This window comes from Oncorhynchus mykiss, chromosome 7 (assembly GCF_013265735.2).
Source record: "Oncorhynchus mykiss isolate Arlee chromosome 7, USDA_OmykA_1.1, whole genome shotgun sequence".
Taxonomy (NCBI): Eukaryota; Metazoa; Chordata; class Actinopteri; order Salmoniformes; family Salmonidae; genus Oncorhynchus; species Oncorhynchus mykiss.
This window is the reverse complement of record NC_048571.1, coordinates 10655339-10683280: the sequence shown is the minus strand read 5'-3', so window position 1 is coordinate 10683280 and position 27942 is coordinate 10655339. Positions and strand designations below refer to the sequence as shown.

General features: G+C 43.9%; 1 protein-coding gene across 1 annotated transcript; it reads left to right on the top strand.

The window, feature by feature from the left end:
- Positions 1 to 3427: 3427 nt before the first annotated feature.
- Positions 3428 to 25338, top strand: LOC110527190 (adhesion G-protein coupled receptor G7). Its single transcript, XM_036982518.1, has 15 exons — positions 3428 to 3669; positions 4407 to 4511; positions 4626 to 4735; positions 8775 to 8918; positions 9038 to 9123; positions 10866 to 10999; positions 11288 to 11401; positions 11616 to 11785; positions 12102 to 12254; positions 20348 to 20460; positions 20649 to 20980; positions 21230 to 21311; positions 21787 to 21945; positions 22243 to 22402; positions 22639 to 25338. The coding sequence occupies exons 1-15, from the start codon at positions 3438 to 3440 to the stop codon at positions 22825 to 22827; spliced, it is 2283 nt and encodes a 760-aa protein (XP_036838413.1). The 5' UTR covers positions 3428 to 3437; the 3' UTR covers positions 22828 to 25338.
- Positions 25339 to 27942: the final 2604 nt, after the last annotated feature.

Here is a 27942-nt window from a genome sequence, read left to right as displayed (position 1 = left end):
AGTCTATAGTTTTTAGCCTAGTGTTTATAGTGTAGTCTGTAGTTTTTTAGCCTGGTGTTTATAGTGCCGTCTGTAGTTTTTAGCCTGGTGTTTATAGTGTAGTCTGTAGTTTTTAGCCTGGTGTTTATAGTGTAGTCTATAGTTTTTAGCCTAGTGTTTATAGTGTAGTCTGTAGTTTTTAGCCTGGTGTTTATAGTGTAGTCTATAGTTTTTAGCCTGGTGTTTATAGTGTAGTCTGTAGTTTTTTAGCCTGGTGGTTCTTGTGTAGTCTGTAGTTTTTATCTTGGTGTTTATAGTGCAGTTTGTAGTTTTTTAGCCTGGTCTATAGGCTAAATTAATTATGTGTCTATATACAGTATATATGTTTATTTGACTGGTACTGTGTGTATATGTATATATGTATTGTCCGTATATAATCTGTTTGTTTATTGTCTGTCTGTTTATTCTGTTTATTGTGGCAGCACCATTTCACAGAGTCAAATTCCTGTACATGCAAATGTATTTGGTGAATAAAGGTGATTCTGATTCTGAGTTCCTTGAAGGAGGAAGAAGGAGTAGCGATTGCGGTACCATCCAGCTCCCAGAATACTCAGGGTGGAAAGTACCTGTCAGGTGACCCCAACAGCGATGACCCCCATTTAGAGACTTCCTCGCAGTCAACATTTGCTCAAACTAGTCCAAACTAGGTCGCAGTGGTGAGTAGTGTATGGGGCTTTGGTGGCAAAACGGATGGCACTGTGATAGACTACATGCAGTTTGCTGAGTAGAGTGTTGGAGGCTATTTTATAGATGACATCGCCCGAAGTCAAGGATCGGTAGGATGGTCAGTTTTACGAGGGTATGTTTGGCAGCATAAGTGAAGGAAGCTATGTTTTGCGAAAAAGGAAGCCGATTCTAGATTTAATTTTTGATTGGAGATACCTAATGTGAGTCTGGAAGGAGAGTTTACAGTGTAGCCAGACACCTAGGTATTTGTAGACTATACTTGTAGGTCCATTATAATTTCAACACAGTTTTGATGTGGTTTAAGCCATTTCAATGTTGCAAATAATCAAATCTTGAGTTGGTTAATTTAATTTACTGTGTAGTGCTAGGGCGAAAAACAAAACCTGCACCCAGGAGGGCCCCAGGACTGAGTTTGGGAAACCCTGTTCTAAAGAAGTATACCTTCTAGTGTCCTCACATTATAATCCAGACCTCTAAGACACTTCCATTACTTTGTTTTATTCTTCAACTCTAATCGGGAGATCTAATTACACCTGCTCTAGTGGAAAAAAAGTTGTTCTGTTTACCAAAACATGAACTGTACCTTCCCTGCTGCAACCAAGAATGTTTTGCATAGAGAAGGGTAATGCTATTGGTTGACTGGTCCATTTTATTCATCCTGTAACATAGCTGACTTATTTGTGTGTCTTTGCTGATCCTGTACAGTACTGCCCCCTTAATTTCAATAGTAAATCATTAACTGGTACCTGAACGTTACTACAGTCTCTGTGACAGGTGGAGAGCCCGCAGCATAAGACCAACAGACGTCCTAATAATGTGTAGTCTGCTGACACTGGATGACTGGAAACAGCAGAGATGAAGGAGCTATGGGTTATAGCTGTCTTTGCTACAGGTAAGACTTGCTCTATATTTGATTCATTCAGAGTGATTTAAGATGTTCAGACATACACTGAGTGAACAAAACATGAAGAACACCTGCTCTTTCCATGACATAGACTGGCCAGGTTATTCCAGGTGAAAGCTATGATGCTTTATTAATGTCACTTGTTAAATTTACTTCAATCAATGTAGATGAGGGGGGGGCAGTTTAAAGAAGGATTTTTAAGCCTTGAGACAATTGAGAAATGGATTGTGTATGTGTTCCATTCAGTGGGTGAATGGGCAAGGCAAAATATTTAAGTGCCTTTGAACAGGTATGGGAGTAGGTGCCTGGCCCACCGTTTTTGTTCAAGAACTGCAACGCTGCTGGGTTTTTCATGCTCAACAGTTTCTTGTGTATCAAGAATGGTTCACCACCCAATGGACATCCAGACAACTTGACATAACATTGGAAGCATTGGAGTCAAAATGGGACAGCATCTCTTTCGATACCTTGTAGAGTCCATGCCCTGACGAGTTGAGGCTGTTCTGAGGGCAGAAGTGTGGGGAAGTGCAACTCAACATCAGGAAGGTGTTCCTAATGATTGGTATACTCAGTGTTTGATACTGTTGTTAAGAGTCTTCTGTGATTGAGAATTATGTTGGAAAATTGCTTTCAATTCAGATGTGCAAAAATGTATGATGCATTTAACTTATCAAATGATTATTACCAATATATAACCTTACTGTTTTTACAGTGTGGTTTATTTAATTGTAAAGTTTGATTTATAGGCAATGATTGATTTATGTTTTCTCTGTTTGCTGCAAGGGATACAGTAACATCAGTGAAGACATTGTTTCAGACTTTTATCCAAACACTTTCAATTTACTGTTAAGACATTGTTTACATACTGTGAATAGACTACTGTCAGGTCTCAGACACAGTTGATAACAGAGTAGCCTTTGCTATCAACCGTTTGGCAGTGATAATGACTTCTTTCTTTCATAAAGTACAGTAGAAAACCTTTCTACACTGATGCAGACACAATGAAACTGTAACAGCATGGATCATCTCCTATGTTTATAGCAACTGGCACTATGTTCCCTTGTTTATGTGGTTAACTGAGTTAATTCTCTTTTTTAAAGTCTCTTTATCACAGGGGGATCTCACCACATCATCTGCCATTCCAACCACCATTGACATAACTACCTCAACTACTACTGCTCCTATAACCTCTGACCCTCCAACTACTACTGCCCCTTTAACGCCTGACTCTCCAGCTAGTGCCCCTCCAACTAATGACATTCCAACTACTGATACGCCAACTACTGACCTTGCAACTACTGAAATTCCAACTACTGAAACTCCAACTACTGACACTCCAACTACCGACAGTCCAACTACCGACACGCCAACTACCGATAATCTAACTACTGACAGTTCAACTACCGACACGCCAAATATTGATAATCTAACTACTGACACTCCAACTACCGACACTCCAACTACTGAATACTCTGCAGCTACTACTGGTCATCCAACTACTGGTTATCTAACTACTACTGATCCTCCAGCTACTGGTTACATAAATACTACTGGTCTTCCAACTACTGGTTACCCTACCTCTATCCCTATCACCAGTATCAGTCTCCCTAACATCTCTACCAACACCACCAACACCTTTTCCACAACCTCTACCAAAACCTATCCTACCATCTCTAACACCACCACCACCTCTCCTACCACCTATCCCACCACGTCTAACACCACCTCCACCACCACCTCTCCCACCATGTCCAACACCACCTCTCCCACCACGTCTAACACCACCTCCACCACCACCTCTCCCACCATGTCTAACACCACCTCTCCCACCACATCTAACACCACCACGTCTAATCCCACCTCCACCACCATGTCTAACACCAACTCTACCACCACCACCTATCCTACCACCTCTACCACCACCATCTCCACCACCACCTCTCCCACCACAACCCCTGTGGACTGTTTCAACGGTGGTGAGCTACAGAGTGGAGTCTGTATCTGTCCTGATGAGTGGACTGGAGAGACCTGTTCAGAGGGTACATCCACACACTTACACTATACCTAACCCTGGATCTACCATTCAGACTCCTCCACACCACTACACTACTATACCTAACCCTGGATCTCACATTCACAGTACACACCATTACACTACTATACCTAACCATGGATCTACCATTCACAGTACACACCACTACACTACTATACATAACCCTGGATCTCACATTCACAGTACACACCACTACAATACTATACATAACCCTGGATATCACATTCACAGTACACACCACTACAATACTATACCTACCCCTGAATCTCACATTCACAGTACACACCACTACAATACTATACCTAACCCTGGATCTACCATTCACAGTACACACCACTACACTACTATACCTACCCCTGGATCTACCATTCACAGTACACACCACTACACTACTATACCTAACCCTGGATCTACCATTCACAGTACACACCACTACACTACTATACCTAACCCTGGATCTCACATTCACAGTACACACCACTACACTACTATACCTAACCCTGGATCTACCATTCACAGTACACACCACTACACTACTATACCTAACCCTGGATCTACCATTCACAGTACACACCACTACACTACTATACCTAATCCTGGATCTCACATTCACAGTACACACCACTACACTACTATACCTAATCCTGGATCTCACATTCAGAATGTATATTTCATGTTCAGTCATACATTTGCTCCATGTTGAAATGTATTTTACTTCTATAGGGAATTTCTGCAATTCCACCATCATTGGTGATTTTTCCTTCCCAAGAACGACGGTTGGCTGGTCTGCTTATTCAGAAGAATTGTGTGATGAGAAGACAACCAGTGGTATTACTTTTATTCACCTAAAATTAGAAAAATGTATTTGTCTGTTACAGTCCTAATTAATGTTGTATTAGGTAACACAAAACCTTGAGTATCTTTTTGTCTTGGTTCCTCCAGCCGGTTTACCAAGAGCCTCAGCAAGATGTTTGAATGACACCGGCTCTCCAATGTTTGGTCCTCCTCACGAGCTGCAGTGTGAATTAACCCTCAGTGACATTCAAGAAAATGTAAGTCAATAGGCATATTTTTTATTATCCTGATTGAAGTCTTGATTTAGCGTTCTTCTTTCTTTGTATCAGTTACAGTCATCATTATGAGGAGTGGATCTTACAGTTTGAAGATCAGTAACAACTGGCTTCTACCTTCAGATCATCAAATCAAATCAAATCAAATTTTATTTGTCACATACACATGGTTAGCAGATGTTAATGCGAGTGTAGCGAAATGCTTGTGCTTCTAGTTCCGACAATGCAGTAATAACCAACAAGTAATCTAACTAACAATTCCAAAACTACTGTCTTGTACACAGTGTAAGGGGATAAAGAATATGTACATAAGGATATATGAATGAGTGATGGTACAGAGCAGCATAGGCAAGATACAGTAGATGGTATCGAGTACAGTATATACATATGAGATGAGTATGTAAACAAAGTGGCATAGTTAAAGTGGCTAGTGATACATGTATTACATAAGGATACAGTCGATGATATAGAGTACAGTATATACGTATGCATATGAGATGAATAATGTAGGGTAAGTAACATTATATAAGGTAGCATTGTTTAAAGTGGCTAGTGATATATTTACATCATTTCCCATCAATTCCCATTATTAAAGTGGCTGGAGTTGAGTCAGTGTCAGTGTGTTGGCAGCAGCCACTCAATGTTAGTGGTGGCTGTTTAACAGTCTGATGGCCTTGAGATAGAAGCTGTTTTTCAGTCTCTCGGTCCCAGCTTTGATGCACCTGTACTGACCTCGCCTTCTGGATGATAGCGGGGTGAACAGGCAGTGGCTCGGGTGGTTGATGTCCTTGATGATCTTTATGGCCTTCCTGTGACATCGGGTGGTGTAGGTGTCCTGGAGGGCAGGTAGATTGCCCCCGGTGATGCGTTGTGCAGACCTCACCACCCTCTGGAGAGCCTTACGGTTGAGGGCGGAGCAGTTGCCGTACCAGGCGGTGATACAGCCCGCCAGGATGCTCTCGATTGTGCATCTGTAGAAGTTTGTGAGTGCTTTTGGTGACAAGCCGAATTTCTTCAGCCTCCTGAGGTTGAAGAGGCGCTGCTGCGCCTTCTTCACAATGCTGTCTGTGTGTGTGGACCAATTCAGTTTGTCTGTGATGTGTATGCCGAGGAACTTAAAACTTGCTACCCTCTCCACTACTGTTCCATCGATGTGGATAGGGGGGTGTTCCCTCTGCTGTTTCCTGAAGTCCACAATCATCTCCTTAGTTTTGTTGACGTTGAGTGTGAGGTTATTTTCCTGACACCACACTCCGAGGGCCCTCACCTCCTCCCTGTAGGCCGTCTCGTCGTTGTTGGTAATCAAGCCTACCACTGTCGTGTCGTCCGCAAACTTGATGATTGAGTTGGAGGCGTGCGTGGCCACGCAGTCGTGGGTGAACAGGGAGTACAGGAGAGGGCTCAGAACGCACCCTTGTGGGGCCCCAGTGTTGAGGATCAGCGGGGAGGAGATGTTGTTGCCTACCCTCACCACCTGGGGGCGGCCCGTCAGGAAGTCCAGTACCCAGTTGCACAGGGCGGGGTCGAGACCCAGGGTCTCGAGCTTGATGACGAGCTTGGAGGGTACTATGGTGTTGAATGCCGAGCTGTAGTCAATGAACAGCATTCTCACATAGGTATTCCTCTTGTCCAGATGGGTTAGGGCGGTGTGCAGTGTGGTTGAGATTGCATCGTCTGTGGACCTATTTGGGCGGTAAGCAAATTGGAGTGGGTCTAGGGTGTCAGGTAGGGTGGAGGTGATATGGTCCTTGACTAGTCTCTCAAAGCACTTCATGATGACGGAAGTGAGTGCTACGGGGCGGTAGTCGTTTAGCTCAGTTACCTTAGCTTTCTTGGGAACAGGAACAATGGTGGCCCTCTTGAAGCATGTGGGAACAGCAGACTGGTATAGGGATTGATTGAATATGTCCGTAAACACACCGGCCAGCTGGTCTGCGCATGCTCTGAGGGCGCGGCTGGGGAAGCCGTCTGGGCCTGCAGCCTTGCGAGGGTTAACACGTTTAAATGTCTTACTCACCTCGGCTGCAGTGAAGGAGAGACCGCATGTTTTCGTTGCAGGCCGTGTCAGTGGCACTGTATTGTCCTCAAAGCGGGCAAAAAAGTTATTTAGTCTGCCTGGGAGCAGGACATCCTGGTCCGTGACTGGGCTGGATTTCTTCCTGTAGTCCGTGATTGAATGTAGACCCTGCCACATGCCTCTTGTGTCTGAGCCGTTGAATTGAGATTCTACAGATCATGTATTCTGTTCCTTTATTCTGCTTAACAGTTGATGAGGAACATTCCATGTTTTTATTTATTGTGTTTTACGTAACATTTTATTTTTACATTTAGTAGACGCTCTTATCCAGAATGACTTATAGTAGTGAGTGCTTACATTTTCATACTTGTCCCCTGTGGGAATCAAACCCACAACCCTGTCACTGCAAGTGCCATTCTCTACCAACTGAGCCACATGAACTCAGCAAAAAAGAAACGTCCCTTTTTCAGGATCCTGTCTTCCAAAGATAATTAGTAAAAATCCAAATAACTTCACAGATCTTCATTGTAAAGGGTTTAAACACTGTTTCCCATGCTTGTTCAACGAACCATAAACAATTCACGAACACGCACCTGTGGAATGATCGTTAAGACACTAACAGCTTACAGATGGTACGCAATTAAGATCACAGTTATGAAAACTTAGGACACTAAAGAGGCCTTTCTACGGACTCTGAAAAACACCAAAAGAAAGATGCCCAGGGTCCCTGCTCATCTGCGTGAACGTGCCTTAGGCATGCTGCAAGGAGGCACGAGGTCTGCAGATGTGGCCAGGGCAATAAATTGCAATGTCTGTACTGTGAGACACCTAAGACAGCGCTACAGGGAGACAGGACGGACAGCTGATCATCCTTGCAGTGGCAGACCACGTGTAACAACACCTGCACAGGATTGGTATATCCGAACATCACACCTGCGGGACAGGTACAGGATGTCAACAACAACTGCCCGAGTTACACCAGAAACGCACAATCCCTCCATCAGTGCTCAGACTGTCCGCAATAGGCTGAGAGAGGCTAGACTGAGGGCTTGTAGGCCTGTTGTAAGGCATCACCGGCAACAACGTCGCCTATAGGCACAAACCCACCGTCGCTGGACCATACAGGACTGGCAAAAAGTGCTCTTCACTGACGAGTCGCGGTTTTGTCTCACCAGGGGTGATGGTGGGATTTGCGTTTATCGTTGAAGGAATGAGCGTTACACCGAGGCCTGTACTAATCGAGTGGGATCGATTTGGAGGTGGAGGGTCCATCATGGTCTGGGGCGGTGTGTCACAGCATCATCGGACAGAGCTTGTTGTCATTGCAGGCAATCTCAATGCTGTGCGTTACAGGGAAGACATCCTCCTCCCTCATGTGGTACCCTTCCTGCAATCTCATCCTGACATGACTCTCCAGCATGACAATGCCACCAGCCATACTGCTCGTTCTGTGAGGGATTTCCTGCAAGACAGGAATGTCAGTGTTCTGCCATGGCCATTGAAGAGCCCGGATCTCAATCCCATTGAGCACGTCTGGGACCTATTAGATTGGAGGGTGAGGGCTAGGGCCATTCCCCCCAGAAATGTTCGGGAAATTGCAGGTGCCTTGGTGGAAGACTGGGTTAACATCTCACAGCAAGTCCATGAGGAGGAGATGCACTTCAGTACTTAATGCAGCTGGTTGCCACACCAGATACTGACTGTTGCTTTTGATTTTGGCATCCCCTTTGTCTAGGGACACATTATTCAATTTCTGTTAGTCACATGTCTCAGTTGATGAATCTTGTTATGTTCATACAAATATTTACACATGTTAAGTTTACTGAAAATAAACGCAGTTGACAGTGAGAGGATGTTTCTTTTTTTGCTGAGTTTATTTAGTACTGGCAATTTAATATCCAAATGTACTCACAGTTCAGCATGTTGCTGCAACTTAATACAATGTTCTGTTGAAAAACATTACTAAAATATAATAAATAAAAATCCTTGTCTCTCCCTGTTCAGATCTCCAGCAGTTCAGGTGATTTACTACAGTTAGCTTTCAGTACTCAGATCCTGACCTCCCAACCAGAGCGGCTGTCAGCTGACAACATCACCACAGCAGCTCAGATCGCTAACACACTGCTTCTGTCTGCAAATATCACAGAGGTATAACATGTTTTGAAATCAAGTCGTGAACTATGACATGTTCTGGAGAAAAACGTGAGGTTGTCACTGCAGTGATTTGAACACTTGAGGGTCATCCCCTGGTTTTGATCATGTTGCAGGACATCGCAGTGGCAGCTGTAACTACCATCAGTCAGCTGCTGAATGCCAGTGAGGAGAGTACACAGGAGAGAGACGCTGTCCAAAAGTACTGGAGTGTGTGTGTTTGTCTGTGTGTGTGTGTATGTGAGCGTGAAAGGTGTATATTTCTACATATGTTGGAGTATACAGTGGGGCAAAAAGTATTTAGTCAGCCACCAATTGTGCAAGTTCTCCCACTTAAAAAAGATGAGAGAGGCCTGTAATTTTCATCATAGGTACACTTCAACTATGACAGACAAAATTATATTTTTTTTCTCCAGAAAATCACATTGTAGAATTTTTAATGAATTTATTTGCAAATTATGGTGGAAAATAAGTATTTGGTCAATAGTTTTGGACAAAAGTTTATCTCAATAGTTTGTTATATACCCTTTGTTGGCAATGACAGAGGTCAAACGTTTTCTGTAAGTCTTTACAAGGTTTTCACACACTGTTGCTGGTATTTTGGCCCATTCCTCCATGCAGATCTCCTCTAGAGCAGTGATGTTTTGGGGCTGTTGCTGGGTAACACAGACTTTCAACTCTCTCCAAAGATTGTCTATGGGGTTGAGATCTGGAGACTGGCTAGGCCACTCCAGGACCTTGAAATGCTTCTTACGAAGCCACTCCTTCGTTGCCCGGGCGGTGTGTTTGGGATCATTGTCATCTTCAATGCCCTTGCTGATGGAAGGAGGTTTTCACTCAAAATCTCACGATACATGGCCCCATTCATTCTTTCCTTTACACGGATCAGTCGTCCTGGTCCCTTTGCAGAAAAACAGCCCCAAAGCATGATGTTTCCACCCCCATGCTTCACAGTGGGTATGGTGTTCTTTGGATGCAACTCAGCATTCTTTGTCCTCCAAACACGACGAGTTGAGTTTTTACCAAAAAGTTATATTTTGTTTTCATCTGACCATATGACATTCTCCCAATCTTCTTCTGGATCATCCAAATGCTCTCTAGCAAACTTCAGACGGGCCTGGACATGTACTGACTTAAGCAGGGGGACACGTCTGGCACTGCATGATTTGAGTCCCTGGCGGCGTAGTGTGTTACTGATGGTAGGCTTTGTTACTTTGGTTCCAGCTCTCTGCAGGTCATTCACTAGGTCTCCCCGTGTGGTTCTGGGATTTTTGCTCACCGTTCTTGTGATCATTTTGACCCCACAGGGTGAGATCTTGCGTGGAGCCACAGATTGAGGGAGATTATCAGTGATCGTGTATGTCTTCCATTTCCTAATAATTGCTCCCACAGTTGATTTCTTCAAATCATGCTGCTTACCTATTGCAGATTCAGTCTTCCCAGCCTGGTGCAGGTCTACAATTTTGTTTCTGGTGTCCTTTGACAGCTCTTTGGTCTTGGCCATAGTGGAGTTTGGAGTGTGACTGTTTGAGGTTGTGGACAGGTGTCTTTTATACTGATAACAAGTTCAAACAGGTGCCATTAATACAGGTAACGAGTGGAGGACAGAGGAGCCTCTTAAAGAAGAAGTTACAGGTCTGTGAGAGCCAGAAATCTTGCTGGTTTGTAGGTGACCAAATACTTATTTTCCACCATAATTTGCAAATAAATTCATTAAAAATCCTACAATGTGATTTTCTGGATTTGTTTTTCTAATTTTGTCTGTCATAGTTGAAGTGTACATATGATGAAAATGACAGGCCTCTCTCATCTTTTTAAGTGGGTGAACTTGCACAATTGGTGGCTGACTAAATACTTATTTGCCCCACTGTATGTGTGTACGTGTGCCTCTGTGTGTGTCTGCATGTGCATGTAAACTAATGTTTTTCTGTGTTTCTCTCCCAGCCTCACAGAGACCCTGGAGATGTTTTCCCTGGACCAGCACAGTAATGTGTCCTTGGTGGTTCAGCCCAACCTTGCAGTCCAGTCTGTCCAAGTACCAAGTGACTCAGTAGGGATCCAGTTTACTGCTCTGACTGGTGGGTGGGACTGCTAGTGAACCTGCACACTGTAATTTAAAGTGATAGTTTAAATCTTTCTCAATAAGGTTTGGTATGGATTTGATTTGTTGTATTAATGGCTGGAACGGAGCGAATGGAATGGCATAAAACACATGGATGTATTTGATACAATTCCACTTATTCTGCTTCAGCCGTTACCATGAGCCCGTCCTCCCAAATGAATGTGCCACCCACCTACTGTGGTACAGAAGTAACACTATATTGTTCTGCTTTAAATTGCCAAATAAATGTTATCTCCTTCTCCAGGAAGATCTGGTAATTTTGTGGCCAACAGAATTCATCTCAACACCAATACCTCTGAACTTATAGCTGACAAAGGAGGTTCTACCGATGTCCAGATTGTCATGAAATTTCCACCAGGTGAGCCAATGTTGGTATGCAAACATAGTGTTTAAACTCAAGCTTCAATTTCCTTGTACTGCTTTCACTGAGAGAGCTTAACTGCTGTTTGTGGTCTCCAAACGTTTAGATTTAGAGTCACTATCGAGATAAGCCCTCAAGGCAAGGTCAAGCTACTCATGTATATGAAGTCCTGATATGAACAACAATCTCCCCTCTTTCTCACTCCACTCAGTTTTACGTAGTAAAAACAGAAACTACTCCATTGGTTTTGTGCTCTACCAAAACGACCGGTTCTTCAGGTCCAGGGCTTACAGAGCTTCTTCAGGAACCAGGAGAAGGGTCATCTCTGCTAACCTGGGACAAGTGTCTGGGTTACATGTTGAGATGCTCTTCAAGCCCACAGTAAGATTTCTCTTGGAATCAATAAACACAAAGTGGTCCAAATTCTCTGGGAAACGTGTTGGGAAGTTATTCATGATCTAAGTCACATGTTTTTACACCCCTGAACGAAGTTCTCCATTGATGCTATAGGGAACATATGTTGTCTTGTACATAATACAATCTATCATAATTGGTATTTATTCTTTCCCACATTTAGTTAAACCTGTTAGTCTTCACAATTGACTTAGATAAAAAAATAAAAAAAAGATGAATACTGTGAATGCATGTTTTTTGCTGAAGGATTTACAGTGAGTTTGTTTCTGTTCTCACTTCTCAGGCTGTTCCCAACACCTCCCTCCATGACTTTGCCTGTGTGTCATGGAACTACACGTTGAAAGACTGGAGCACCTTTGGCTGCTCCAAAGTCAACCACTCAGAAGACGGCCTGCAATGTTTCTGTAATCACACCACTAACTTTGCTGTGCTGATGGTGAGTAGCTAGCTGCCTTCATCTCCCTTTTACTGACCACACTCTGACCTATGGAGGGGTTCCTAGACTTTTTTGAAACATGACCCCATTTTGATAACTGAAGATTCTTGTGACCCAACCATTTTGTAGTGTCTTACCTCTTATTACTAATGGATATCATAAGAAAGTCTCCAATACAAGGAAGTGAACTGGAGCTTCACATTAGCTAAAGCTAGTTAGTACAAGTACGGTGCTCCGTTCTTAAAGGAGACATCAGTAATTAACAGAACATGACATTCCTTCTCTTTTTGTTTGTGTTTGTTTGTTTATAATTCCAGTCTGTCTGGTGTCTTCGTTTTGGCGCCTTGGATTGTCTGGAGGCTCCTGCATATCCGCAGTGTGTGCTTGGTCCATAATAGTTTCTGCTATAGCAGCACCTTCATCCACACGTTCCCTTATTTCAGCCTGGGGTCTCTGTACCGTCCCACCGTTCTCTACAGTTCCCTGTGTGTCTCTCCCAGGAGCTCTATGTGCCAGTTCTCTCTCGATTGTTGTGCTGTTTTCTGTGGAATGCATTTGGTTAATGTGATGCCGCCAAATTATGGCTGGGCTCACTTGAACCTGGTAAGTTCTGGATCCCGTTTGTGCGTGTACATTTCCTTCCCCTTCTGTAATCTCGCACCATCACTTCCTGTACTATTCGGAGATGGCGCTCCCGGCCGACATGAATCTTGAAAACTCATCACTTACAAAAGCTTGTGCTTTGTAGCTTACCAGCTGCAGAGCCAATCCGAAGGGTGTAAAAGTTGTTCTGAGACACTATAGTCTGAGCTGAGGTGTAGGAGTCAGTGCAAAAAACCTCTGTCCATTTGAATTGGCATCAACTATAACCAGAAACATGTGCTTTTCAAAGGGGCGCACATCCACATGAATTCTCTGCAATGGGCTATTCCCATAAGTGGACTGGGGTAGGAGCAGGCATGTGAAAGGTTTCCAAACATCCGCTACAGTTCTTTGCCATGTTTTCTATCTGTTGATCCAGCCACCAGAAGTGGCTCCTCGTGAGCAGATTTATTTGGACAATTACAACATGCCTTTCATGTAGTTGCTGCAAAAGCTGATATTTGTATTTCTGGGGTATGATGACTCTCAATCCCCACATCAAACATTGAAAGTTACATATGAAACCACAGTTATGTGAGCTATATGGTTCACTCCAATATATTGGTGTCACTCCGTGGCAGAGGGACACATCCGAGGTGAGGATTTCCAGATTTACTCCTGTGTACACCTGTCACGGCGGGGGTCTGCCCCTATGTATAGACCCCATGACCGCGACACACGTTCTCTACATACTTTTTGAGGAGCCTCTAGCACCGTAGAGAATTGTAGTGATCTATATAGCTCACATACGTAACCTTTGTTGTGTTTCACTATATTGGATCACTCCAATATATTGGTATACCCGTACTGGATTTAGTCGGTGCTAGAGGGACCTGGTCAGCCAGCGGCGAAGTCCCAGCGCGGGACCGAGATGCTGGGTCCGTCAATGAGGAAGGGGTCCCAGCGATGCCAAGGGCCGCTGAACCAACCGCAGAGGGAGGTGCCACATTTATCCGATAGTACCTAGCAAAGGAGCAAGAGGAAGCCTAGCTGGCCGCAGCACAGATATCAGCGAGGGGCTGTGCCAGTCGGCTCTCAGTAGAGCCCAGGGCGCAGCCACACCTCGTGTTGAATGTGCCCCCACAGATCCCAGCACTGGCTTGCCAGCCAGGCAGGTATGCTGTCTTAGTCGTGTCCATGATCCAGTGAGAGAGCCTCTGCTTTGATAGCCCAGCCCTCAGGACTCTCTCACCATAGCAGACAAAGAGCTGGTATGTTGTTCTCACTGACCGTGTCCGCTCCACATAGGCAGCCAGTGCCCTCACAGGGTACAGCATGCCCGGAAGGGAGGCCCAGAATCCCCCTCACTGCCGGGGGGTTGTAAGCAGTCAGGATAAAAGGGATGTTCGCATGCCTGTCTGACAGAACCTTCGGGAGGAATTAAGGGTTGGGGGGTCCATCCGGTAGCACTCAGAACTTACCGAAAGAGCATGGTGCTCATCCACCCTCTTCATGAAAGTAATAGCTACCAAGAAAGCCACCTTCATAGAGAGGTGTTTCAGGGAGGAAAACTCCAACAGTTCGAATGGCGGCTTTGCCAAAGCTGCCAAGACTACATCCAGATCCCAGCTCGCCATTGAGCGGGTCCTAGCTAGACGCTGGCGGCGAACCTTCTTCATAAACCTGGAGACCAAGGGATGGCGCCCCACTGGCCTGTCCATCCACCCAACATGGCAGGCAGATATGGCAGCCAAATATCCTCTCAGTGTAGAGGCTGCCAAGCGAGACTGCAGGTATTGGAGCAGCGTGTTAAAGCAATTCACAACACACACATAGAACAAGCCAGTCGACAAGTTGTGTAAGGTAAATTACAGTTTTTGGCAGCAAGAGCCACCACACTAATGGATGCATACGGAGTCGTAGTGTGACGCTAACGAAACACAAGCAAGTACGACAAACCATGGGCGGAAGATACTGATCAACCGCGCGCAGCAAGTGGAGCACTTGTGAGGAGAGGCTGGCCACAGCTGCTCCAGGCTGCAAACAGCCAATGAGTACACTTCAACGCAAGATATTACAGTACACTAACCAGTGACTTACCAAGTGAACTTCATAAAGGTTGTACCTCAAACCATACGGACATCCGCCGAAAAAATGAAAGAACGTGTGTCACAGCCTTGGGGTCTATATATAGGGGCGGACCCCAGCCGTGACACAGTTGTTCACGGAGGTAAATCTGTAAATCCTCACCTCGGATGTGTCCCTCTACTATCGTAGCACTCACGTCGGTGGCCATGAAGTGCTTTGAAAGGCTGGTCATGGCTCACATCAACACCATCATGCTGGAAACCCTAGACCCACTCTAATTTGCATACCGCCCCAACAGATCCACAGATGACACCATCTCATTTGCACTCCACACTGCCTTTTCCCACCTGGACAAATGGAACACCTATGTGAGAATGTTGTTTATTGACTATAGCTCAGCGTTCAACACCATAGTGCCCACAAAGCTCATCACTAAGTTAAGGATCCTGCGACTAAACACCTCCCTCTGCAACTGGATCCTGGACTTCCTGATGGGCAGTGAGGGTAAGGGTAGGCAACAACACATCTGCCAAGCTGATCCTCAACACTGGGGCCCCTCAGGTGTGTGTGCTTATCCCCCTCCTGTACTCCCTGTTCACCCACGACTGTGTGGCCAAGCACAACTCCAACACCATCATAAAGTTTGCTGATGACACAACAGTGGTAGGCCTGATCACTGATAACAATGAGACAGCCTTTAGGGAGGAGGTCCGTGACCTGGCAGTGTGGTGCCAGGACAACAACCTCTCCCTCAATGTGAGCAAGACAAAGGAGCTGATCGTGCACTATAGGAAAAGGAGGGCCGAACATTAACATCAATGGGGCTGATTTGGAGCGGGTCGAGAGTTTCAAGTTCCTTGGTGTCCACATCACCAATGAACTATTATGGTCCAAACACACCAAGACAGTTGTGAAGAGGGCAAGACAACACCATTTCCACCTCAGGAGACTGAAAGGATTTGGCATGGGTCCCCAGATCCTCAAAGTTCTACAGCTGCACCATCGAGAGCATCACTGCCTGGTATGGCAACTGCTTGGCATCTGACCGTAGGGCGCTACAGAGGGTAGTGCGTACAGCGCGGGTACATCACTGGGGCCAAGCTTCCTGACATCCAGGACCTATATACTAGGCTGTGTTAGAGGAAGTCCCTAAAAATTGTCAAAGCCTCCAGTCACCAAGTCATAGACTATTCTCTCTGCTACCGCATGGCAAGCGGTACCGGAGCGCCATGTCTAGGACCAAAAGGCTCCTTAACAGCTTCTACCCCCAAGCTGTTGTATTTGCCACATGCAACAAATACAATTTGATTTGATTTGACAGGTACTGCCTCAAGCAGAGAGGTATGAAAAATGTTCACTGCATCTACACTCCTGTGTCTTTCTCTTGTACAGCACAGTCTGTGTAATCCAACTACATTTGTGTGGAGGGATGACTGCATAAACTCAGTGACATTACATATGACCAGCAAGGAACAAGGCGGATCTTTGTAACCTGGATGCTGTCATTGCCAGAATGCCTTTCTTTTGACTGAAAATCAACGCCTGGTGATCCGTAACCATTTGTGAAACGCTTGCCATATAGGTGTGGAATTTCTTGATGCCCCACATTATCGACAGTGCTTCTTTGTCGATTTGTGAGTAGTTTTTCTCTGCATCATTCAACATTCATGATGCAAAGGCCACTAGCCTCTCTGACCCATATTTCAGTGTGTGTGAAGGATGGCCCCTAAGCCATAAGGGGACGCATCACAAACAAACTTCACTGGCAGTTTGGGGTCGCAATGCATCTGGACATGTTCAGCTGTGATGAGCCGTTTTAAACTTTTCACACTGCTGTCCACTGACATGTCCTATTATTTTCCAGGAGCTGATTGAGAGGGTCTGGAGTACCGCTGAAAGGTTTGTGAGGAATCTTCTGTAGTAATTGATCAGTCCAGTGAGAGATGTCACTTCAGTCACATTTTGCGGTCGTGGTGCCTGTACCACTGCATTGATATTTGTCCTGTGTTTTGTGCAATCCATTGCGGTCAATTTCATGTCGACAACAACCACCAACTTACTACCCTGAGACAAGGCTGAGTATAGCCCACAAAGATCTCCACCACGTCTCAAACCTGAGGGGGTTAGAGGCAGAGAATTCCAGTGTAGAGAGGGGAACCTGCCAGGCAGAGACAGCAAGGGTGGTTCGTCGCTCCAGTGCCTTTCTGTTCACCTTCACACCCCTGGGCCAGACTACACTCAATCATAGGTCCTACTGAAGAGAAGAGTCTTCAATAAAGATTTAAAGGTTGAGCCCGAATGTGCGTCTCTCACATGGATAGGCAGACCATTCCATAAAAATGTTGCTCTATAGGAGAAAGCCCTGCCTCCAGCTGTTTGCTTAGACATTCTAGGGACAATAAGGAGGCCTGCATCTTGTGACCATAGCGTACGTGTAGGTATGTACGGCAGGACCAAATCGGAAAGATAGATAGGAGCAATGTCACATGTGTTGGCGCTGGAGAGACGAAGCAGGTACGGGGAGTAAAACATTTCATAAATAACAGACATGGAACGAGACAGGAACAGCGTCAGCTAATAGAGCTGGGGAACTGACATATATAAGGGAGGTAATAGCAGATGATGAGTGAGTCCAGGTGAGTATAGAATCGCCGATGCGCATGACGAGGGAAGGCAGGTGTGCATGATGCAGAGCAGCCTGGTGCCCTCAAGCGCAGGGGGGGGGTGGAGCGGGAGCAGACGTGACAGAGCCGCCAGTCAGCCAGGATCTGCCAGAGCCGTCAGCCAGCCAGGAGCTGCCAGAGCTGTCAACCAGCCAGGAGCTGCCAGAGCCGTCAGCCAGCCAGGAGCTGCCAGAGCCATCAGCCAGCCAGGAGCTGCCAGAGCAGTCCAGAGGTGTCCCTCAGTCCTGTGGGCCTATTCATTAGGGTTCCCAGGTCAGGATCGGCGGCATGGGTCGCCGTTCCTAGGAGGCCACAGAGGCGGACTAAGACTACGGTGGAGTGGGGTCCACGTCTAGCGCCAGAGCCGTCACCGCGGACAGATGCCCACCCAGACCCTCTCCTATAGGTTCAGGTTTTGCGGCCAGAGTCCGCACCTTGAGGGGGGGGGGGGGGGGTACTGTCACGTTCTGACCCTAGTTCTTGTGTTATTTGTTTGTTTTAGTTGGTCAGGACGTGAGTTGCGTGGGCATTCTATGTTTTGTGTTTCTAGGTTGGTTTTCTGTGTTCGGCCTAGTATGGTTCTCAATCAGAGGCAGGTGTCGTTAGTTGTCTCTGATTGAGAATCATACTTAGGTAGCCTGGGTTTACTGTTGTTTTGTCGGTGATTGTTTCCGTGTCTGTGTTTGTTCGTCACACGGTATTGTTTCGGTTTTGTTCACGTTTATTGTTTTGTATTGATTGAGTGTTCCGTTTATGTTTTTAAATAAACAACCATGGACACTTACCACGCCGCATCTTGAGTCCTTGTGAGTATAATATCGCCGATGCGCATGACGAGGGAAGGCAGGTGTGACAGTCCTGCATTTTGGACCTTTGTCCCGCAACCAAACAATCACGTTCCACATTTTATCAACAAATTCAAACACCACCACCAATTTAGAAAAAAAAAACGTCTTTGTCCCGTATTTCAGTCAGACATTCCAACCTGTCTCTTGCAGTCCCATTGTGCTATGATATACCTGTATATCATAAGGATGTGGTAGCCTACAGCCATGGTTATGTCAAAGACTTTTCTCCAATCAGTGTTGAGATCTGATAATCTGCTCAGCACAAGATGAGACCTAGGCCTATCATCAACCAATATTTCTCAAAACCTTTCGGACTAAATTCCAGCAAACTTGGAGAGGACATTTAGACCTCCTAACTACTTCAAAACGTTTCTGATGAAGAGCTAGAAAAGTAAGTAAATAGCCATATTAGACTGAAAGATATAAGCATAGCAGTGGGAAGTAGGGTGCTGAGGGTGCAGCATCCGCTGAAAATTTTGAGAATAATAATACATATTTTCACAACAATAGTGGTCTTGTATTAGTAACTTACAGTCATGTCAAAAATTGCAGCCAAAACAACAGAAAAGTAACTGCATTTGCATTTGTTTAAGCTGTTTTCTAGTGATATTTATTTGGATGCAATTTCGCCTGGCATAGAAAATGTGCTCACTAGTCAGGACACTGTTGTTTAGAGGAGCTAGCAAACAACAACACAGCTAACACAATCACTTCAAACTGAAGCTGGAAAGAATGCAAATTAGCTGCCCTTTGTTTTGTTTGACCTTTTATCAATTGACATTTCTTGGTATATATCCATAAAAATGATGCCAGCTGATTCATGATTTCAACTGGCTGAGAAACGGCGCCTCCCTGTCAAATCTACAATGTAGAAAACAAAATGTTACCATAAAAGAAATGTGAGATAAAATCTAGATGCTTTTATAGTGGAGATCAAGTTTATACATTGACTGGCTGGGCTGATGAGATAGTGGATTGCGCAGTCAGATGGAACAGAGTAAATATGCATTTTAACATCATAGATTTAGTTGGTGATAACTTGTGGAATAGACACCGACTGGAAGGCAGTTTTAACCAATCAGCATCCACTGTATAAAAAAGCTGATCACATAGTTATTATTTAGTGTTCTACATAACATAATTAAATATAATAGCATAGTATAACGTTACTGTTACATTAAAAACACCAGCTCATGAGATTTAGGATGATTAACTGAATAGTCCCCCAAAATGATCATGCAGCCAAACCTCAAAAGCGCACACGCCACTAGGCAGAATGTGCTTTGATTGAAAAAAATTCAGGAAGGCTATATAGTTTAACACCATCTGCTCTAAGTTGTGCATGAAACAGTAACTCAATAAGATCTAAATGCATACTCATGAATCTGATTGAGATCAAACGATTGGCAATCAGACGCAGTCTGGCAAAACATGAAGAATGATAATTTTGAAGTTAGGTACGGGGTAGGTAACACTGTCCCATAAATCCTTCTGTTGGCCTGCATTTGTGTATTTTAAATGTGGTCACCTTAAGTGGGAATGATTCAAGTGCAGCGGTCAAGTGCGGCCTTTTCCCACGATCTAAGGGCGCTCTCTGGTTGAATTTATGTTTTAAATTTGAATCATTTTCATTTTGATTTTTAAGGTTATCCACATGACAGTGATTTTGAGAAACAAAGACACGAATTTTTAAATATATATATATATATATATATATTTTGCAGGATTTTGGATATTCTCCTGCGACCCCATTTTCATATTAGGCGAACCCACATGGGGTTGTGACCCCTAGTGTTGGAACTGCTGACCTATGGTTTACCGCAGCATATCCAGACACATGAGGGTGATGACTTTATACAGTATGACTGTGACAAACTTAGTGTTAATTTAATTTTTTATTTTCTTTCTACAGTCGTACAGGAGGGACTTTAAATACGCTGAAGCACTAAACTGGATCACCATATTGGGATGCTCCATGTCCATCATAGGGTTGAGTTTAACAATAACATTCCAGATCGCAACCAGGTAAGATCCTACAGGGTTCCAGAACCAATTCAAAATATTTGGTGCTTCTCAACAGTGTAAAGAAGCCCTTTGTCTGATCCAACAGGACTTGATAGGTGAAACCATTTTAAAACACACTATTAATGAACCAACACATCCACATATACTGTAACCTACCTAACATATTGTTGTCTGTCTCCTGTCCCCAGGAAATCACGCAAAACCAACCCAACGGTTCTCTTAGTGAGCGTCTGCATGTGTCTTCTGATCTTCACCCTGTTCTTCATTTTGGGAGTGGACAACCCTCATAAACAGCTGGACAAACCTGAAATACAGGAGGACAACATTCTCCCCCCCTCCGACAAACACACAGAGCGGGACAGGGGGCCTTGTACTGCAGTGGCGGTCCTGCTGCAGTACTTCCTGTTGGGGACATTCACCTGGAACACGCTGTTCGCCACACATGTCTTCCTGATGATCAGAAACAGCCTGGCCACCAGCCCGTCACACTTCACAGCCTATACCGTGGCCATCGGATGGGGTAGGACAGCATGGAGAAAAATACATAATTTTGTTGTTTCAGAAGCTGTGGCATTAGCCCTGGGCTCCTTGAACCAAAACTAATGCTAGGTGATATTTTCAGGCTCTAATATGCCTGAAATAGAACTTAAAAGCAACTTGTATAGTGATGTTATGTCTTTAGAGGATGTACTGTATGTGTAGTGTCTATACTCTGTATATGGCTGCATGCAAATCTACAAGACAATAACAACAACATTCTGTTTTTTAGGACTGCCTGCGGTTGTGGTGGCCCTCACCTTAGGAATTAGTTACAGAGTGGATGATCCACTGGGTTACAGGCAGGAGGAATTGTGAGTCAATACTACTACTGGACTACTTCTCTGTACTCTATTGTACTATACTATGCTGTACTATATTATACTGCACTGTTGTGTACTGTGCTGTACTGTTCTATACTATACCTTACTGTACTGTACCATACTACCAGTATTACACCTGAGTACTGTGCTGTGCTGTGCTGTACTGTAATTTACTTCCTCTTCAGTGGTTATTGTATAATAGGTTCAATTTAAATAAAGTGGGGCAATTGCTTCATAACATTTTATAACTCATGCTGTAAAAGGTTATCCCTCTCAATGTCCGTATGCATGTTTGTAATGCATGCTAATAATTGGCCAAGAGCAATATAAAAAGTTCAAACAAGTTATTAAAAGAATGTTCTATTTGGTTCAAAGGTTTCGTGTTTACCACGTTACTCAAATAACAGGCGTTCTGTTTTGTCTGTCACATTGTCCCACTCTCTAACTCATTCATTTGACCTCTCAGCTGCTGGCTTGCTGCCCTCGATCCAACGGGGAACTTTGACTTCAAGCTGCCAATGTTTTGGGGGTTCCTGATCCCTGTGGCATTCATGCTTATGTTCAACACAGTGGTGTTGATATGTTTTGCAGTTACAACAGGCAAGACCAACCCGAATTTAACCAGGTAACGTTAATTGGGGCATTTTGGAGGCACAAAGTACAAAGTTGTATTCATTAAGATGTCTTGATTTAAATGCCTACTAATGAGCCTATTGATGTTTTATTGTCTTTCCATTAAAAGCTTGTAATAAATCAAATGTATTATTATTCTTTATTATTAATTGTTGTTAGTAAGCAAATCATTAATTGTAGTGGTCACCACGGCTCTAACCCACTCAGTCAATGGAAGCATACTGTTCTTATACCACAGCATTACAACAGTCTATTACAGCAATCTAAGTATGTTGGTTATGTTTCCCAGTACAAGACACACATCGATGAAGAAGAAGTTCCTCAGTAGTTTCTCTCTGGCTGTGGTGCTCGGTCTCTCCTGGATCCTGGGCTATCTGTTGCTCATTACACAGAACCAGACCATGTACACCATACTCAACATCTCCTTCTGTGTTCTCACCACCACTCAGGTAGTAAATGTATGCACTCACTACTGTAAGTCACTCTGGATAAGAGAGTCTGTTAAATGACTCAAATGTAAACTAGAAATACTAGTGTCTATTGTACCACAGAATCCAGGCATGATTTGAAAATTAGACACAAACTAAACATAAATAAATTGAGCTGCTCCTTATGGAAACACTACCTTTTGTTTGTTCCTGAAAATACTTGATAATGTCTTTGTGTTTTTGCTTTCGCTTCACAGGGCTTGCAGATTTTCATTTTGTTCACAGCAAGAACATCAATTGTCAAGAAAATGATGGCAGATGCTTTGAAATCTGTCTCTAATGTTGAGATCCCACTTCACACCAAGAGGTTCAGTCTATGGCGAGACGAGCACAGAGAAAAGGTTGAATCATACACACAGCTGGACACTGATCTGTCAACACATTAACCCTTTAACTGCCACATCATTTTTCTTCTGAAAAATATGTGTATTTAACCTTAATATAGGCCATAAATAATTTGTTTTTGATTGCTAACATCTCAACCAGCCTGTTCCGTTGCCCAATTAGGTTAAACTAGTTATGTATTGGATTTTACATATGCTTTTTAAATCATCTGAAAATGGTACATTAATTAAAGTCATGTCTGCTTCAGTTACTTATAATGGAAGACAGGCCAAGATAAAGGATGACTGATATCAAATATGAATACAATATGATATTTGTGTCAATATATGAGTATTCAAATATATATACATTCATATTTACTGTTTATATGTTCATAATACCTGTAAAATTACATGTCCTGAAAACATTTGTGAAACAAATTGAACAGGCAGATTGTAAATACTGATATGAAAATATATTTATATTTGCACAGACAAAAAAATCCCACAACAATATTTCTCCATTCTCCATAATAGCTAGCGTTGTCTAAATAGCATTCCTTCAATGGGCAACTCAACCGCCTGGTAGAGCATTTTTTCAAGAGTTCCTCAAATTAATAAATAACATCAAATATTAGTAATTTTATGATACCAAAAATGATATTTTAGAGTTCAACAACATTGTACAGTCATGTAATATGTAAAGGAGTGTGTGACTGGCTGCAGGGAAGTCAGGCGCAGGAGAGCAGATGGGTAGCAAACGGAGCCCTTTATTGAGGCAAACAAAACACGGGACTCACACGGGTTACAATAACCCGGCGCAAACCAGCCTGGAGTACACATACATTTACATATAACAATTCCACACACAGACATGGGGGGAAACCGAGGGTTATATGCAATATGAGTGATGAGGGAATGCAAACCAGGTGTGCGGGAAAACAAGACAAAACAAATGGAAAATGAAAGGTGGATCGGCGATGGCTAGAAGACCAGTGACGTCGACCGCCGAATGCCGCCTGAACAAGGAGAGGGACCGACCTCGGCGGAAGTCGTGACAATATATCCCATTTTATACACAATTAGTACATGAAATGTGTGATTAATCAGCTTCAGTTTTGCTCACGTTCACGTCTTGGTTTTTAACCATCTTTGAATGTTTGTGTATAATAATGAAAACCACATGATCATTTTACTAAATGGCATGATAAAATATGGTAAACAAAAGTTATATTTATTTGAATTTACATTTAGTTGTCAGCCACTCAGTTGAGCTGCTGCTTAAAGGGTTAATTTCCAACTTGTTACTCACAGATTGATTGGCTGCAAGTTCAACCTCTGTCAATGTCTCATAGACCTCCATTATTGCCTATAGTAATACACACACCATTTATATATATCAAAAGTGTTATTGCCCAATAATGTTTTGGCTATGTACATGTTGGTAAATTAACATTGTTGGGTTGGTAAACCAAGACAGGCTGAGTCTGGGATGCACAACCAGGTCAAGCTGGAAGAAAGCAGATCCAAAGGAGTGATGTGGTGCAGAGGGAGATATGAAACACTGAGGAAGAAAACAGGGAGGTATGAAACACTGAAGAAGAAAGCAAGTGTGTCAGAGGGAGGTATGAATGGCTGAGGAAGAAAGCAGGGAGGTATGAAACACTGAGGAAGAAAGCAAGCGTGTCAGAGGGAGATATGAAAGGCTGAGGAAGAAAGCAGGCATGTCAGAGGGAGGGATGAAAGGCTGAGGAAGAAAGCAGGCATGTCAGAGGGAGGGATGAAAGGCTGAGGAAGAAAGCAGGTGTGTCAGAGGGAGGTATGAAAGGCTGAGGAAGAAAGCAGGCATGTCAGAGGGAGATATGAAAGGCTGAGGAAGAAAGCAGGCATGTCAGAGGGAGGTATGAAAGGCTGAGGAAGAAAGCAGGCATGTCAGAGGGAGATATGAAAGGCTGAGGAAGAAAGCAGGCGTGTCAGAGGGAGGTATGAAAGGCTGAGGAAGAAAGCAGGTGTGTCAGAGGGAGGTATGAAAGGCTAAGGAATAAAGCAGGGAGGTATGAAACACTGAGGAGGAAAGCAAGCATGTCAGAGGGAGATATGAAAGGCTGAGGAAGAAAGCAGGCATGTCAGAGGGAGGTATGAAAGGCTGAGGAAGAAAGCAGGCATGTCAAGGTTGTAGCCATAAAAAAACACAGCAGCTGGACATGCTGGGGGAGTGTGAGAGAGTGGTCACTCACCTGGAACATGGAAGGGCAGCGGATTAAGTTTCTGCTTTGCTCTGTGTACAATGTTTTTCCCACACCAACAAACCTTCACACGTGGGGGTTGGCAGACAGCCCAGACAGCTGCACGCTATGTGGACAACCAGCCGATCTGAAGCATATGCTTTCCTTCTGCCACGCAGGTCTGACCAATGGAAAATGCATGACCAAATACTGACACAACTGGCCACGGGACTGAAGCAAGCAAGGAGAAAGCTGAAACATCTGACCCAGGTCTCCTCGTCGTGTTTGGAGGACAAAGAATGCTGAGTTGCATCCAAAGAACACTATACCTACTGTGAAGCATGGGGGTGGAAACATCATGCTTTGGGGCTGTTTTTCTGCAAAGTGACCAGGACGACTGATCCGAGTAAAGGAAAGAATGAATGGGGCCATGTATCGTGAGATTTTGAGTGAAAACCTCCTTCCATCAGTAAGGGCATTGAAGATGAAACGTGGCTGGGTCTTTCAGCATGACAATGATCCCAAACACACCGCCCGGGCAATGAAGGAGTGGCTTCGTAAAAGCATTTCAAGGTCCTGGAGTGGCCTAGCCAGTCTCCAGATCTCAACCCCATAGAAAATCTTTGGAGGGAGTTGAAAGTCTGTGTTGCCCAGCAACAGTTCCAAAACATCACTGCTCTAGAGGAGATCTGCATGGAGGAATGGGCCAAAATACCAGCAACAGTGTGTGAAAACCTTGTGAAGACTTACAGAAAATGTTTGACCTCTGTCATTGCCAACAAAGGGTATATAACAGTATTGAGATAAACTTTTGTTATTGACCAAATACTTATTTTCCACCATAATTTGCAAATAAATTCATTTAAAATCCTACAATGTGATTTTCTGGATGTTTTTTTCTCATTTTGTCTGTCATAATTGAAGTGTACCTATGATGAAAATTACAGGCCTCTCTCATCTTTTTAAGTGGGAGAACTTGCATAATTGGTGGCTGACTAAATACTTTTTTGCCCCACTGTATATTTGAACGGGGTATGGTAATCGGTGCCAGGCGAGAACTGCAATGCTGCTGGGTTTTTCATGCTCAACGGTTTCCTGTGGGTAAAGAATGGTTCACCACACAAAGGACATCCAGCCAACTTGACATAGCTGTGGGAAGCATTGGAGTCAACATGGGCCAGCATCCCTTTCGACACCTTGTAGAGTCCATGCCCTGACGAGTTGAGGCTGTTCTGAGGGCAGAAGTGTGTGGAGGTGCAACTCAACATCAGGAAGGTGTTCCTAATGATTGGTATACTCAGTGTTTGATACTGTTGTTAAGAGTCTTCTGTGATTGAGAATTATGTTGGAAAATTGCTTTCAATTCAGATGTGCAAAAATGTATGATGCATTTAACTTATCAAATGATTATTACCAATATATGACCTTACTTTTTTAGTTTGGTTTATAATCAATGATTGACTGATGTTTTCTCTGTTTGCTGCGAGGGATAAAATAGCATCAATGAAGACATTGTTTCAGACTTTTATCCAAACACGTTCGATTTACGGTTAAGCCATTGTTTACATACTGTGAATAGACTACTGTCAGGTCTCAGATACAGTTGATAACAGAGTAGCCTTTGCTATCAGCCGTTTATTGGCAGTGATAATGACTTCTTTCTCTCATAAACTACAGTAGAAAACATTTCTACACTGATTCAGACACAATGAAACTGGAACAGCATGGATCATCTCCTATGTTTATAGCAACTGGCACTATGTTCCCTTGTTTATGTGGTTAACTGAGTTAATTCTCTTTTTAAAGTCTCTTTATCACAGGGGGATCTCACCACATCCTCTGCCATTCCAACCACCATTGACATAACTACCCCAACTACTACTGCTCCTATAACCTCTGACACTCCAACTAGTGCTCCTCCAACTAATGACACTCCAACTACTGATACGCCAACTACTGACCTTCCAACTACTGCAACTACCGGCACTCCAACTACCGGCACACCAACTACGACACACCAACTACCAACACTCCAACTATTGACACTCCAACTGCTGACACGCCGATTACTTACACTCCAACTACTGAATACCCTAACAGAGGGAATACAGTAGACGGCATCTGTCAAAGCATTGATTTAGGACCTATTTTATGTGTCACGTGGTTACGCCCATATACGTACATCCTGTCCTTCCGTTCTCACGGTATCGAGTGAGTGTTTATTTAACCAGATAGTGCATCCTGTCCTTCCGTTCTAAATAGTGCAGATAGTGCATCTGTTTATGTTAAAGCTTAAAGCTGTCATGATGATTGTTGTGTAGTGACCTCGTTGAACTGTGGAATGTGTTTGAACATTTCAAAGAGTATGGCCCCCTGTTGTAGTTAACTTATGGCCTGGCTGTTGTGTATGAAACAGTAATGTCCGGGGTATTGGGCAGCCGGAGTATAAGTAAGTGCTGTGAACACTACGAGCGACCTCGATAAACCCCAGAACACTAAATAAGAAGTTAAAATAAACCCAGAACACTAAAGAAGAAATTAAACATGTCTCCTAGACAAATTGTAGGTGTACTGTGTTCCTCGTGTCAAGAACACAATGACAAAACCATCAAAGACATTGTTTGGGATGCCCCTGATTGTTTTAATGGAGTGCTGGATATGAGTGACGGCCATATGGGTTACGTTTTCCAACCGGACGATTCAACTGTGAAGATTTTCACAAACAGTGGCCACAGCACCCTTTTTCAGACAAAAGCCTGGAGTTTTTCTCCTGCGCTGTGGATGAGAGAATGGCTTAAGATACGGCTTGCGCTATGCCAGATCGAACAGACCCTGAGTGGGACAACCCTGATGGGGACGCACTGGAAGAGGAAGTCTGCGAGGAAGATGATTTGAAAGCTATAAGAATCTTTTCAGTGGCGTAAAGTCCCGACTCCAAAGTGACAATTTTAGG